The sequence below is a fragment of the Armigeres subalbatus genome, chromosome 3 (genome assembly GCF_024139115.2).
Source record: "Armigeres subalbatus isolate Guangzhou_Male chromosome 3, GZ_Asu_2, whole genome shotgun sequence".
NCBI lineage: Eukaryota > Metazoa > Arthropoda > Insecta > Diptera > Culicidae > Armigeres > Armigeres subalbatus.
In genome coordinates, this window is record NC_085141.1 from 221447089 (window position 1) to 221461995 (window position 14907).

At 43.2% G+C, this 14907-nt stretch overlaps 1 protein-coding gene across 4 annotated transcripts in view; it reads right to left on the bottom strand.

Moving 5' to 3' along the window:
- Positions 1-10363: 10363 nt before the first annotated feature.
- The window catches only part of LOC134220102 (mediator of RNA polymerase II transcription subunit 12), a 61646-nt gene continuing 57102 nt past the window's right edge, over positions 10364-14907 (bottom strand). For all 4 annotated transcript variants that reach the window (XM_062699084.1, XM_062699083.1, XM_062699085.1 and 1 more), the window contains one exon: positions 10364-12620. In XM_062699084.1, coding sequence (XP_062555068.1) covers positions 12505-12620 — 116 coding nt within the window. In that variant the 3' untranslated portion in view covers positions 10364-12504. The remainder of the gene's footprint in view (positions 12621-14907) is intronic.

Here is a 14907-nt window from a genome sequence, read left to right on the forward strand (position 1 = left end):
GTACAGGTCAAGTAATCGTCTTTTTGCGATATCTGGGAGGTTTTTAAGAAGATTGAATTTGATGTTATCGCATCCCGGAGCAGAGTTATTCGATGAAAGAAGAGACATAGAAAGATCAGTGACTGATTCTCGAAATAGTGGTTCTGCTGGTACGGAATCTGGACAGACCTTTTTTGCGAAGTTGAATATCCATCGATTGGAGTATTCTTCACTCTCGTTGGTGGAAATGCGGTTCCGCATGTTTCGGGCCGTTTTCCAAAGTGTTGTCATTGAGGTTTCTCGTGATAGTCCCTCGACAAAACGTCGCCAGTAGCTACGTTTTTTTGCCTTGAGAAGATTTTTTAGCTTTCTTTCTAGCCTCAAATACTCTTCAAAAAGCTCGGACCTTCCGTGTTTACGGAAGGCCTTGAAGGCATCAGATTTCTCAGAATACAACTTAGTACATTCATCATCCCATCCAGGAGAGGCTGGTCTTCTTCTTGACAGATGTACTTGGAACGCGTCGTTTCTGAGCTTCTAGTGCGCTTTTTTGAATCAACTCAGTTTGGCCAGTCAATGTTTTTCGTGAGGTCGAAAGGAACATTAACTGGCTCAGATTGTTGATAGCTACTTTTAATTGTGGTAACTATCGGCATATGATCACTACCATGGGGATCTTGAATTACCTTCCACGTGCAATCTAATGATAGTGAATTTGAACATAAAGACAGATCAATACGGCTTTGTTGACCATTTGGTCCTATTCGAGTTACTTCACCAGTGTTCAAAATATTCAAATTGAAATCGTCACACAAATCATAGAAAATAGGCGCTCTATAATCGTCATACGTTTCGCCCCATCCAATACCATGTGCGTTCATATCACCCAATATCAATACTGGAGATGATAGGAGGGAGACTGCGCTCCAAAATGTCGACGATTAATAGAGGCATTTGGAGGAATGTACACTGAAGCTATGCAAAGAACTTTATTCTTCACATTTACTTGGCATGCGACGATTTCTAAGCCGGGAACAGTCGGAATGGGAATTCTGTAGAAGGAGTAGCATTTTTTGATCCCCAAAAGAACGCCACCATAATGATCATCCCGATCTTGGCGAATAATATTAAAATCGTGGAAGTTGATTTCATCTTCAGAAGAAAGCCATGTTTCACAGAGTGCAAATATATCGCAATCGGAATTGCGAATCAAAAACTTGAACACGTCTAATTTATTTTTCAGACTGTGACAGTTCCACTGCAGCACAGTGATTGTATCTTCGGTGTTGGCCGCATTATCCATCGAAAGATACAATTTCTGCAAGAAGGGGCCATGAAACAGTCAATTGCTTCAGATAACTTTCAACTGTTGGAATAAAGAGGTCAATGATTGGCCTCAATGAATTCGGAATATTGAACAAGTTCAAAAAACGGTCCACAAGGTCCTTAAAGGAGATCAATCCTTGCTTGGACGGAATACTTTTTCTAGAAGTGCGAATTGGTTTATTTCTTTAGTTGATTCTCCTAGCCGTTTGTTTCTTCGAAACATCGGATTAAGGCAATGGAAGGGAATGTCTTACTGCAACTAGGATCAAAAGAAGCAGTAGGGACAGATTGCTTCGGGATTTTAAATAAACCCCAATTACCTTCAGATTTTGGGAAGCTTTTATGGATGACTTTTGTTCTCTTACGGCGCGATTACGGGGAAGACGGTTGCTTCCTCTTTTCGGGCACGTGTACCTCCGCAGAATCATCCATGTCGGCTGCGTCAGAGTCCAATTCGTTAATTGATATGGAATCATAATAATCACTTACACGAACGGTGGTTGAAATAGCAGTCGATGCAGTGGCTGTGGCGGATGTGTCTTGCGACCTAACCATTTCCGCATACGACTGCTTGGAGCGCTGTACCAACGAGCGCTTCACTTTTGGATGCGCTTTTGTACACCGGGCATTCTTGCAAACCATGGGGAGGGTTCAAACCACAATAAGCACATTTTGTTGCTTGTTGCTGGCAAAACTCCTCCCGATGTCTTTCTGAGCATTTGCCACAACGTGGTTTGTTGTCACAAAACTCGGCAGTGTGACCAAGTTGTTTGCAGTTGGTACAATTAAATACCCTTGGCACAAAAAGACGCACCGGAAACAACATATTTTCTATATCGACATATTTTGGAAGCATCGAACCGGCGAATGTCACCCGAAGCGAGCCTGACTTGGAATAAACCTTTTTGCCATCTACCGTGGCTGCTGAATGCAATTCCTTGCAGTCCAGAATATCCACGGTAGATTGCAGGGCGTTCTTTAGGCGACCTTTCCCTGCAAGCACATCCTTGCAAGTCAAGCTTGCTGCGTTGATTACGCCTTCTATCTCGACCACTAAATATTCAACATTGTACGCCCTGTTGTTCATTCGCCACCTGGTATGTAGGTGCGGTGATGCGTAGTTTGTTCCTGTTGATTTGGTTGAATTCAAGCTTCGTAAAACGACGCGTCAAGTCTCATTTGATGCTCAGAAAATCTAGGCTCTTCACTTTCTGCCGAAAGTAAACAACCCAAGGCGCAGGCGAAGCCGCATGGTACAATCGTGTGCGCCCTGCATCTTTTGGAGACCCATTGCCTTCCACAGTCTCTGTCTCCATTCTCACCCCGCAATGTGGAAGGATGATTTTGCTTATGTTAACTTAAGACTAATAGCTAATCAGAAAAAAAAACTTAAAAAAAACTAATTTTATTTATTCTATCAGTTCCTTTCCGAATCAAGCAGATGGGAGAACAATAAAAACGTTTCTGCCCCTGCTGCTGTAGGTAGCAGCAGTAACAATTGAGATTGCTGACAGCTCACATCGGCTGGTACAGCTGATTCCTAACTCGATGAAAATATTAACAAATAGCCGTCAGAACAGTTTACCCAGATGGTAAAATTGTTCACGAACTTGAATTTCCAGTCACAGGGTTTCAAATTTGATGAATTTCACCAGATGGGATGACTGAGTTGAAGTTTGTTTGTTGTTTTTTTCATCGAGGTCTGCGGAAGAACCCCAATGATAATAAAATGGTTACCTGTTTTTCCGTAATTTTCACACCGGGTTTAGCAACCTCTATAGGGCACTGCACGGACTGCTTTGTCTCCTTTTCGCTGCAAAGAAATTAGAAAACAACAAGGCCAGTAAACGTCAAATTTCATGAAGAACGAAAGAGAAAGAGATTTTTCCGTACAGTGCCCTATAGCCTGCTTCACTGGCGTCGCCAGAAGCAGCTACTTCACTCGCCGACAGCGATCGCCTTGGATCCGTAGGTAGGAATAGCACCACACAATACAACTCGCACTACCGAACACAATCCGCGATGAGACACAGCACACACGTCTGGCTCGTTCGAACTATCGGCACGGAATGACAAAATTGACTTCTCCAAATAAATGAAAGTGTGCGTTACTTCGCTGTATTCCTGTCAATGTGTGCTGTCTTCCACATTGACAGGAATACAGCGAAGTCACGCACACTTTTATTTATTTGGAGAAGTCAATGTAGCAAAAGTGTCACTCATTTTTGAACATATTTGAACAGACCCTAAGTTGCATTCGACGCAGAATACTCTACCATTGTTTCCTATTGAAAATTAGCCAAATCGCACTATGGGCTCAAAATAAATGACCAAAATACATTTTTTTAAATACACGAGAAAGGCACCATCACCGCTAGGTGGATTAATAAGGGTTTTTTACGTATAAATAGAGGTTGCTAAGCCCGGTGTGAAAATAACGGAAAAACAGCTCACCATTTGATTATCATTGGGTTTCCTCCGCAGAACTCGATGAAAACAACAACAAACAAACTTCAAATCAGTCATCTCACCTGGGAATATTTATCAAATTTGAAGCCCTGTGACTGGGAATGCAGGTTCGTGAACAATTGCACCATCTGGGTTAGCCGTTCTGACGGCTATTTGTTATTATTTTCATCGAGTTTGGAATCAGCTGGGCCAGCCTAGGGATCCTACATTCAATGTTAATATAGGATCCCTAGGCCAGCCGATGTGAGCTGTCAGCAATCTCAATGTCAGAGGAAACTCAACTTGCAACAGAATAGGACAGTTCTCGCGTAACATTTGAAAAGGGCCTACAGCCAAAACGTAAACATTGAGAAAATGCCGTTCGAAAAAAATGCATCATAATTTCTATTCCTATTTCCCAGGTTTATGACATTTTAAGCAGCAAAAACTCCTAAAAGCACATAATCAACACTATCTATCCATCCATAACCTTAATTGCATCGAAAACATGCAAAAATGTGTCGAAATCGTTAAAATAAAATTTTAAGTCTATTTTCATTTTTTTCTCCGGAATAGGCCTTCTTGATAAGTCATTCTGCATTTGCTTGTCATTCATAGACCCTTTGTTTACGGCATTTTTCAAAAGTAAACACGGGATAAGGCTTTTCGGGAGGGGAAATTTTCTCTCTCCGAGGTCGGGCCGATGACGGTTCGGAAAAAATTCCCGTTATCGGCCCGAAGTTGGAGAAGGCTTATCCCAGATAGAAAAAAACGAGTGGCTTGGCCGTTTTTTAGGGTGGACCTACACATATTTTGAAAATAACACGTTGTAGGCCCAATCAAAAATTCGTTTTTTCTAAGTAATTTAATTGAAGATGCGGAACATTTTTATACTATTACTAGCTATTAGAGGATGCTATCGAAGGGTGTTAAAATTGAATTTGTTTACTTTTCATTGTAGGCCCTAATCAATTGTTAAGCAAGAGTTCTCGCGCTTAGTTTCATGAGGGCGTAACTGTATAGATCGATTTCTCTTCGTCGATGTTTTCTTTTTATTATTGTACCGAACTGCGCTAGTTTGTCGATAATTTAATGGTTTGGTGTGATAAACGATGATTGTATCTTGCACCTGAATCAATAATCACGGTTGTAGCATTTGAAACAATTGAGTTATTAACAAAATATAAAACCGATTAATAGAAATCGATCAATACGCCCCTATGAAACTAAGCACGAGAGTTGGTATCGATGCCGTGCATCTAGAAAATTGATCGGTTTCGGTTAAAAATTTATTAGTTGTCACTGAGACGGAAATATACCCACCTGTTAGCATGATATCAGTTTTGCAACTACACAAAATCGGGTTTAAAAAGTTCACAACAAATACCTCCCCATATCTTTTGCAACTAAAATGATTGCAATCAGTGGCGTCGGTGGGTAGGACAGGTAGGACATGTCCTACGTATGAATTTTTCTGGGTGGGACAGTCAAAGCATTGTCCTACCCATGATTATGGTAAGAACATATGAAGTCATTCGATGGTTAAAATTTGTGTGTTAGCAGAAGGTTATTTTAAAGGTAATCAGAGTCCAAACAATAGTCGAAGATGCTTTTGGGATCCTAAAGTAATAGACTGATTGTTCTTTAGGACCTCAGGCACTTTATAATCCTCCTTCTTAGACTCTAAACGTTTTACAGAGGTAAAATAAAAGTTGTCAAAATCTGAAAATTTTCTTCAAATCTAATAGATCTATTGAAATTCGAAAAACTAGTAACTTACCGAAGTCCGCTCTAAATCTGATACACAAGGGATTCTGAGCTCCCAAAACCGATTTTTTTGGCAATCATGCTTGTTTTTGGTAGTTTGATTTGTATAGCTAGATCCATAACATTTTCTATAATAGGAAATCTTTGCAGTTAGCAATAATTGATTAAAACCATTGAGTATTTTTTTGAATTTTCTGTAACCCCTGACTTCTTTTTGAAGCTTGTAAAGAGATATTCGATAATGGAAAAGCAATATGTGTCCTAAAAAACGAGGGAATTTTCTCAAATTATGCGAATATTCTGGTCGTAAGAACTTTTCAAGTCCTGATTATTTTAAAAACTGATTATATTGCAAACATAACTTTCCCATAACGAAATGAATTTCATATCAACATTCATTTCATTTTCATTTATTTAGTTTACATCTAAACAGATAACACTGAAACAACAATTTGACGCCACAATACACGGTTCGAGGCCGCATCTCTCCATCCTCGGATACACCCCACGCTCGCCAAGTCGTTTTGAACCTGGTCTGCCCATCTCGCTCGCTGCGCTCCACGCCGTCTCGTACCTGCCGGATCGGAAGCGAACACCATCTTTGCAGGGTTGCTGTCCGGCATTCTTGCAACATGTCCTGTCCATCGTACCTCTCCGGCTTTGGCTACCTTCTGGATACTGGGTTCGCCGTAGAATTGGGCGAGCTCATGGTTCATTTTTCGCGAGTGGCGGGTGTACAGTTCTGCCACCTTTGCAAATGTTCGGACAATGTCCATGTCATCCGCGAAGCAAATAAATTGACTGGATCTGTTGAAAAACGTACCCCGGATGTTACACTCGGCTCTCCGCATGACACCTTCTAGCGCAATGTTGAACAACAGGCACGAAAGTCCATCACCTTGTCTTAGTCCCCGGCGCGATTCGAACGAACTGGAGTGTTCGCCCGAAATCTTCACACAGTTTTGCATACCATCCACCGTTGCTTTGATCAGTCAACATGGAATAGTTATATTTTCAATGGTAGTATAGTTAGAATGTGCATCGATTTCTCATTACCAGAATTTTTGCCTAATTTGGAGACAAACTCAGTGGTCTAGTGGCTAACATTTCTTCCTATAAGCAGAAGGTCTTGGGTTCGATCGCAGACTTGTCCTTTTCCTATTCTGTATGTCTTAGTTCTTTTTGTGTTTCAGGTTCTACCAAAACTATTCCTACCGTTTATACCACACTAAGGGTCTGTCTCATTTGGAGAATTAAACTGAAATTAAACTTAAAAGTGACATTTCAATAATTATCGAATAACCCTGCTCGCAGAGCATGATTACTTTTGACAGATATCGAATCATTTTGCATCGATGTCTTATTGGAATTGCTGGGTAGCACCAGCCATTTTTATGACCGGGTTATTTGCTAAATTTTTGAGCTGTCACTTTTAAGTTTAATTCTCCAAATCAGACAGACCCTAACAGTTGCATAACCTCTCGTGGCACCGATGAGAGAACGTAGCTCCTTTCTTAAGTTTAGATGTCCCATTTAATAATTCTTTTCCCTCCACCATTCTTAAGAACGTGACCAGTACAGATCTCGACTGTTGAATAGTGCCTTGCTGAGGGGCAGCGGGACTTTGTCCAAGGGCTTGACGACCCCTCCCCATGGCCACTGCGAGTTAGACCGGGACCATCGTCCCTAACCCCTAATCCCAAGGCGTCAAGCGACCCGTGCCGAGGGGATGCATGGCCAGGGGGTGAAATAATAAGCTAGGCCTTTAACGGAGCCTATGGGGTACCTGGGCACCCTCCACAGTAATTGTCCGTTACCGCGTCATGCTGGGCTCTGGCGTGGTGGATCTCTTTTCCCGAGCAACTCGTGGGACCAAAATGGAAAACCAAGTCAATTCTTCAATTAGTGGTAGTAGTGTAGGCGACAACCCCTTCGCAAGAGGTGGGTTGTTCAGGTCTCCGCCTAGGAGGCCAGAGGCAATAGTCGGCAGCTCAGTGCGCAGTGCCAGCGTGGGTCACTTAACCTTCATCTCGGCTAAAAAATGCCGGTAGAGATTATTGACGGCCCATGGCTTGTAGAGGCGATGAACCGCAAACGCGATGGGCTTTCGGCCTTCGAGGTGGCGACGGAACAGCTGGACGCCATCATCGACTTTGCGTCATCGAAGCATAATATCAGTAAGGACCTCAAGAGGAGCTTGCTGAAACTTCGAAAGTCGTGTTGGACGTCAAGCTGCAGAGGGCGGTCGAGACGGCCAAGTATAAACCCGTGAAATCCGTGGAGTCGAGTATTCTACCCAGACTGAGGCCCAAGGATTCGCGGACTCGGGCAAGGTCGAATCGACCGAGGGCGTGCCAGCGAAGACGGTGGTGCCAAAGTCTACCCAGACTGAGGCTCAAGTATTCGCGGGCACGTCAGGGGTGACTGCTCCAACGGAGCAGACACAAAAACGGGGGAAACAGTCTCCAGGGGATGAGCTCCCTGGGGCCGCTCCAAAACGCGGAGGGTTACTACTCCGAACAAGGGTAGTGGGGCTGGGAAGCTGAACCACGGCCAGGTACCTCCCAAACCGGGGGAGGGAGGACCTGGAAAGGTCCGTCCACCCAGGAAAGACGGTGGTAAGGGGTTACGACAGGCTGAGAACTCTCAGCCGCCCCATACCAGGGAAATAGATGGGGATGACGCCTCCTGGACCCTGGTCAAGAACAAGAGGAAACCGAAGACGTCAAGGGCCGAAAAGAAGGCCCAGGCGAATGAGGGTAGCAAGAAGTCTAGGGTAGGCGACAATCGCTCCAGGGACGATGCCCTAGTCATCACGGCGGACGAGGATAAGTACTCGGACGTTTTGAAGGCGATGAGGAGTGATGTCAAGCTCGGTGAACTCGGCGCCGACGTACGTCGTAAGGAGGGGCCCTCCTTAGCCGTGCGGTAAGACGCGCGGCTACAAAGCAAGACCATGCTGAGGGTGGCTGGGTTCGATTCCCGGTGCCGGTCTAGGCAATTTTCGGATTGGAAATTGTCTCGACTTCCCTGGGCATAAAAGTATCATCGTGTTAGCCTCATGATGTACGAATGCAAAAATGATAACTTGGCATAAAAACCTCGCAGTTAATAACTGTGGAAATGCTTAATGAACACTAAGCTGCGAGGCGGAAATGTCTCAGTGGGGATGTAATGCCAATGAAGAAGAAGAAGAAGTACGTCGAATAAGACGTACCCGGATGGGCGAGATGATCCTCGAGCTGAAGCGGGGCGTCTCGCAAAAGGGCGCCGCCTACAAGAAGTTGGCGGAGGAAGTCCTAGGCGAGACGGTCAAGGTGAGGGCACTCACGACGGAGGTGAATCTAAGGGTTAAAGACCTGGACGAGATCACCGAAGTCGAAGAGCTCGTCACGGCACTGCGACGACAGTGTGAAGTGGAGACGCCCACCGCAGCCGTTCGGCTACGGAAAGGTCCGGCAGGGACACAGGTAGCATTGGTTCGGCTATCCGCAGCGGATGCCTCCAAGGTAGTCAAGTTAGGAAGCGTCAAGGTGGGATGGTCGGTGTGCCCTGTGGGCATATACGAGCAACCCGAAGTTTGCTTCAAGTGCCTGGAACCGGGGCACAAGCAATGGGACTGCAAAGGCCCTGACAGAAGCAATCTCTGCCGACGCTGCGGATTGGAGGGACATAAGGCAAAATGCTGCACGAACCCTCCCAATTGTTTGATTTGTTCCAGCAAAGCTGTGAACAGCAAGCACCCAATGGGGGGTTCGATGTGCCCGGCGTTTAAGCGTGCTGCTGGTCCAAGGGATCAGAGTCGGCTTCATGGGTCATACCGGTGGTCATGCTCTGTGGTCGGACTCGATCCCTTTATCGAACAAGTGGCAGCACGAAGAACAACATGGTATCGTCGCTTTCGCGGCGTCGGTCAACCGGGCGGGTTCCGAGCCCGAGGACGGAAAGGGGCCCTCGTCAAGGCTGGGGTAGGCGTAGGCACCGCGTCGGCAAGTCCCTCTGTGTGTTGGCGAATAAGCCCTGTCGCAGAGAGATCAATTTGGGGTGCACGCGGCATCATCATTCTTGATACCAGTCGTGCAGAGGGAAGCAGGCGCGAAGTCGACCCTTCCCACCTTCCGAGGACATAGGGCGTGGTAAGGCCACCTAGAAAGCCGGCAATGCGCAATGCGCCAATATATATAAATTCGTCGACAACCGCAAATTGCATCCCTTCTATTTCCACTTCGGGATCAATACCGTTTGGACTGCCACGTTCTCTGCTAGCCAGCAAATACTTAGTTTTGACAGCTTTTATGATCCTACTCTTTCAGTCTAACGTTAAGTCAAGTCTAAGAGTTGTTGATGATGATTCTTTGCCCACCAGATCTTTGAATTGCACCTTCCAGAGCTATGTTGAATAGCAGATTAAAGAGCGCATTGCCCTACTTCAATCCATTTAACCGTGACGAATCGGATCTCCCACCAGATATTCTGACGCTTGATTTGGATCCATCCAGCGTCGCACGATTCAGTCTAATAAGCTTTGCCATAGAGCCATATTCTAGCATTATATGCCACTGTTCGTTCCGTTTCACGAAACGCTGCCTTAAAGTTATATTTCCGGAATATTAATCGAGGATTTGTCGCAGAGTAAACATCTGGCCCACTGTTGATCGTCCTTTTCGAAAATCGCTTTGATATTGACCAACAAAGGTCTCCGCAAACGGATGCAGTCTGCTAAACAGAATTCGAGGAATTACCTTGTAGGCGATATTGAGAAGTGTTATACCTCGATAATTAGCACCCCTGATGATCTGAAGGCGATCACGAATGGTTTGTTCGAATTAAATAAAAACATGTATTTTGTGGTTTTCTAGACTTTCGGTTTATCGATTTTTATTTTTTTTTTCTTGCCATTTTTCAAAATTTTATAAACTTTTTTTGTTTGTTTGAATTGTTTTAGATACTTGAATGTATTCATTTTTCTCAGTTTTTCATTACCATTCATCTATTACTGTTTCTCCAGTCGTCCTTTCTGAACCATATATAAGATTTAACCGTTCCTCGTTTCTCTCTATTCAACCTTCTAATTGTGTGTGTAAGTGTGTGAATTACTCATTTATTTTGTTTTGCTGTGTATATGCGTGTGAATGTGTGTGTGTGAGTGATTTTTCCGCTAACACCATTTCATCCATTTTTTTTTAATTCGGCAGCGAATTATAATTATTAAGATAGAAAATAAATAAAACATTTTTTGCTCTGAACATAAACTAAAACTTGTTTTGCTTAGATGTGCAAATGTAAATCCATATCAATCATCCTATCTTTTTTTTACTATTTCATTTCAGCATGTTTCAGCAAATTTTATTCCTGTTATGTTGTAGTATTCCTTTGTCCACCCATGCCCTCAATCACGTAATATGGGGTGATTTTGCGTTGAACTTCGTACGTTAAATAGAAAGTTTGGCTCGCTAATGCATAGGTAATAGTCTCGTCTATTCATATAATAAAAATGAACAAAGGCGAACGGATAATCCTCTCTATATCTGGATTTCCTTCGGTCAAAATTCGCGAAAATGTTACGACAAAATAATGATTATACTCAAGTATATTTCACGTACTTCTGTTATCGATAAGAATAATTATAATAAGGTGAATTACTAGTATAATCGTTTGAAACTTGTTTCTGTTTATAAGTTATATGTAATTGTTGTATCATGCATTAATTATTTATGTGTTTCAGCATTTCTTGTGTATTCTCTTATAATTGTATTAAGCTAATAGTCTTCTGAGTAGACATACTTGTTTACTTCCATCGAATATTTTGTTGTTATTCTTAGGGTATCTGTTATGTAAGGATTGATTTAATTTGTCATGAGAATCGTCATTTCAGGGAACGAACGATTCTCAATCAAAGTAGCGGCACAACTTCCCTCAAATTCAGAATTGCTGCTTGGTGCAAGCGATTTGGATGTTGTCTGAGCCGTACTTATGTAAACGTTTTTTTATATTCTCAAAAGTAGTAGCAGTTATTTTAATATATTTTTTCTCTCGCCGAATCCCATTTGCCGTGTCAGCAGCATCATTTTGCTTGTTATTTTACTGTCGCTATGCCGGTTGAATTTTCTGTCTCGTTTCAATTGCATATAAGTTGCATTCGTTACACAAACTGCAATCGTCAATATTTTTAAAGATCAGATCAAATGAATCTGTAAATGTTGCGTATATTGCATCGTAAGGATAGGTTATAGGTATGCCTTCTCATCTACCTTCATACTCCCCCCTAGATGTTTTTGACGTGCGTGTAAGTTTTTCTCCTATTAGTATCATTTTTCCCTGCTTCAATTGCACTGCCGGAGGAAACAGTCAATATACATAAACACAAGTCATGTCATAAATTAAGTAGGTTCAAAAGTTTCATCTGCGTTTATAGTGAAGCCCAGTCAAACCGAACCATTTCACTGATACCCGGGAGCAATGATAAGCATTGTGTAGTATCAGATATAAAATAAACAGAAATTGTCTATCCATTTGCTTCCTGTGAATGCGTTATCCAGATGGTCAGCTATATGTTTTGATACGATAATATTGTAATGTTTAGCATTGCCAAAGCCAATGTCGTGAGTTACGAGACGATGTTTGCTGGTATCTTTTATTTGTAGTTTTATATGTGGTTAATCGATTTCCGATGATTTCCATTAACTATTTGAATTAATAAATAGGTATTTTATTTGTTCACCAATAATACATACTTTTTCGTGTAGTTTACATTAACATTCTGAAACGTCTACGCACCTTTTGACTGTCTCTATATAGTGTTTTTTTCACTTTTTGTTACGACTGTAAAATGAATACTTTTTTCCTTATGCAGTTGAACTGAGTTCTATATACGACCAAAATGTATTTAATATCCCACATTACTTGTTTTCAGTAGTTTTTTTTTCTCTAAGTAATCAATGCTCGTCGTCTATTCTCCATTGAAGACCATTTTTGATTTGGCGCTTACTTCTTCTTGGAATCATCTTTGCCAACATCTCCATCGAGTACTGCTTTCTCATTTCCGCCACCAGGCTTCCCGCCAAGGTTCTGCTCATTCATCGGGTTGACGTGGCCACCTCCTAAAAAATGAACATGAATAAATATAAAATTTATTTTTATTATTTAATTATCATTTGAAGAAACTAACACAAAAGTTTGTTATGCAAATTAAAATGGATATGTGAATCAGTTAAGTGGTTTTTATATAAGCCTCAGCAACTTCTATTCGTACCTCCTCATGGTACAAGGCAGGGTACGAGTAACCTTAGGGAAAATCGGGTAATCAACCCCGGCAGGAACTGTGTACTCTCCCAAATTTTATGCCGTCGACTAGCACCAATTGCAAGGGAGCTCGTGGGGCAGTACCAGGCGGGTTTTATTGGCGAACGCTCCACCACGGACCAGGTGTTCGCCATTCGCCAAGTACTGCAGATATGCCGCGAATACAACGTGCCCACACATCATCTATTCATCGACTTCAAAGCCGCATATGATACAATCGATCTGGACCAGCTATGGCAGTTAATGCACGAACACGAATTTCCGGATAAACTGACACGGTTGATAAAAGCGACGATGGATCGGGTGATGTGCGTAGTTCGAGTTTCAGGGGCATTCTCGAGTCCCTTCGAAACCCGCAGAGGGTTATGGCGAGGTGATGGTCTTTCGTGTCTGCTATTCAACATCGCTTTGGAAGGGGTTATACAAAGAGCAGGAATTAACACGAGTGGTACAATTTTCAATAAGTCCGTCCAGCTATTTGGCTTCGCCGACGACCTAGATATTATGGCACGTAACTTTGAGAAGATGGAGGAAGCCTACATCAGACTGAAGAGGGAAGCTAAGCGGATCGGACTAGTCATCAACACGTCGAAGACGAGGTACATGATAGAAGAGGTTCAAGAGAAGACAACGTGAGCCAGTGAGCGAGTTTGCATCGGTGGTGACGAAATCGAGGTGGTAGAAGAATTTATGTACTTGGGCTCACTGGTGACTGCCGAAAATGATACCAGCAGAGAAATTCGGAGACGCATAGTGGCTGGAAATCGTACGTACTTTGGACTCCGCAATACGCTCCGGTCGAATAGAGTTCGCCGTCGTACCAAACTGGCAATCTACAAAACGCTCATTAGACCGGTAGTCCTCTACGGACACGAGACCTGGACGATGCTCGTTGAGGACCAACGCGCACTTGGAGTTTTCGAAAGGAAAGTGCTGCGTACCATCTATGGTGTGGTGCAGATGGCGGACGGTACGTGGAGGAGGCGAATGAACCACGAGTTGCATCATCCATCGTTCACACCGTGAAAATCGGGCGACTGCGGTGGGCCGGGCACGTAGCCAGAATGTCGGACAGTAATCCGGTGAAAATGGGTCTCAACAACGATCCGACGGGCACAAGAAGGCGAGGTGCGCAGCGGGCAAGGTGGATCGATCAGGTGGAAGATTACTTGCGGACCCTCCGTAGACTGCGTGGTTGGCGACGTGTAGTCATGGACCGAGCCGAATGGAGAAGAGAAGACTCTTATATACCGTACAGGCCACTTCGGCCTTAGTCTGAATCGCTATATAACAAAAATGAAATGGTCTGTGTTCGTATCCGCATAACTCGAAAACGGCTGGATGGATTTTCTTCATTCCTTCAGCAGTTACTTTCGTTATAGTTTCCGACGGGTTTATATGATATTTCCTCATGCGAAAATTATTAGTTAAGTTGAGTAAATCGTGGAAAACTAAAATAAAGATTTGTATGAGAATTTCGTATGGGCAGTTAAAACACACATTTTCGCCTACTATGCAGGTCAACGTCTGCCGGGTCGACAAGTGTGATAGTTTTGTTTTCATGGCTTGTTATGATCCGAAGAGGTTTTTGCCTCTCTTTTATCGTTGTTCATTATCAATGGATCGCCTGCTTTGAGCGTGCTTACAGCGGCACACTAGGAGTTAACTTTCTGAAATCAGTATGGCGAAAGGGATCTTTTGTCCTTCATATCCGCTACCAAATAGATTTTTATGACAGGTTACTAATTTTGAGAAAACCCGCGTTAGATGTCTTTCGCCATACAAATTCCTGGCGGTTAACTTATGCTAGCTATTTGCGCATATACGATAGTGCCTGGATGTGCAAGCGGCGGGCGAATTCTGCAATCCATGCCTACCACAATCAACGAAAAAAAATTCCTCCTACCTCTCACCAGGTAGCGAACAGTTCGTCGAATTCAAATTTTGCCTATCTATGCAAGCATCACTACAGGCATGCAAAATTTTGTTTCTGAAAATTTGCCGGCGATGAATGATTTTCATACCCATTCTTCAACAGAAAATTACGGCCGTTAGGACAATTCAGGTAGAATGTCAGCTTCCGAT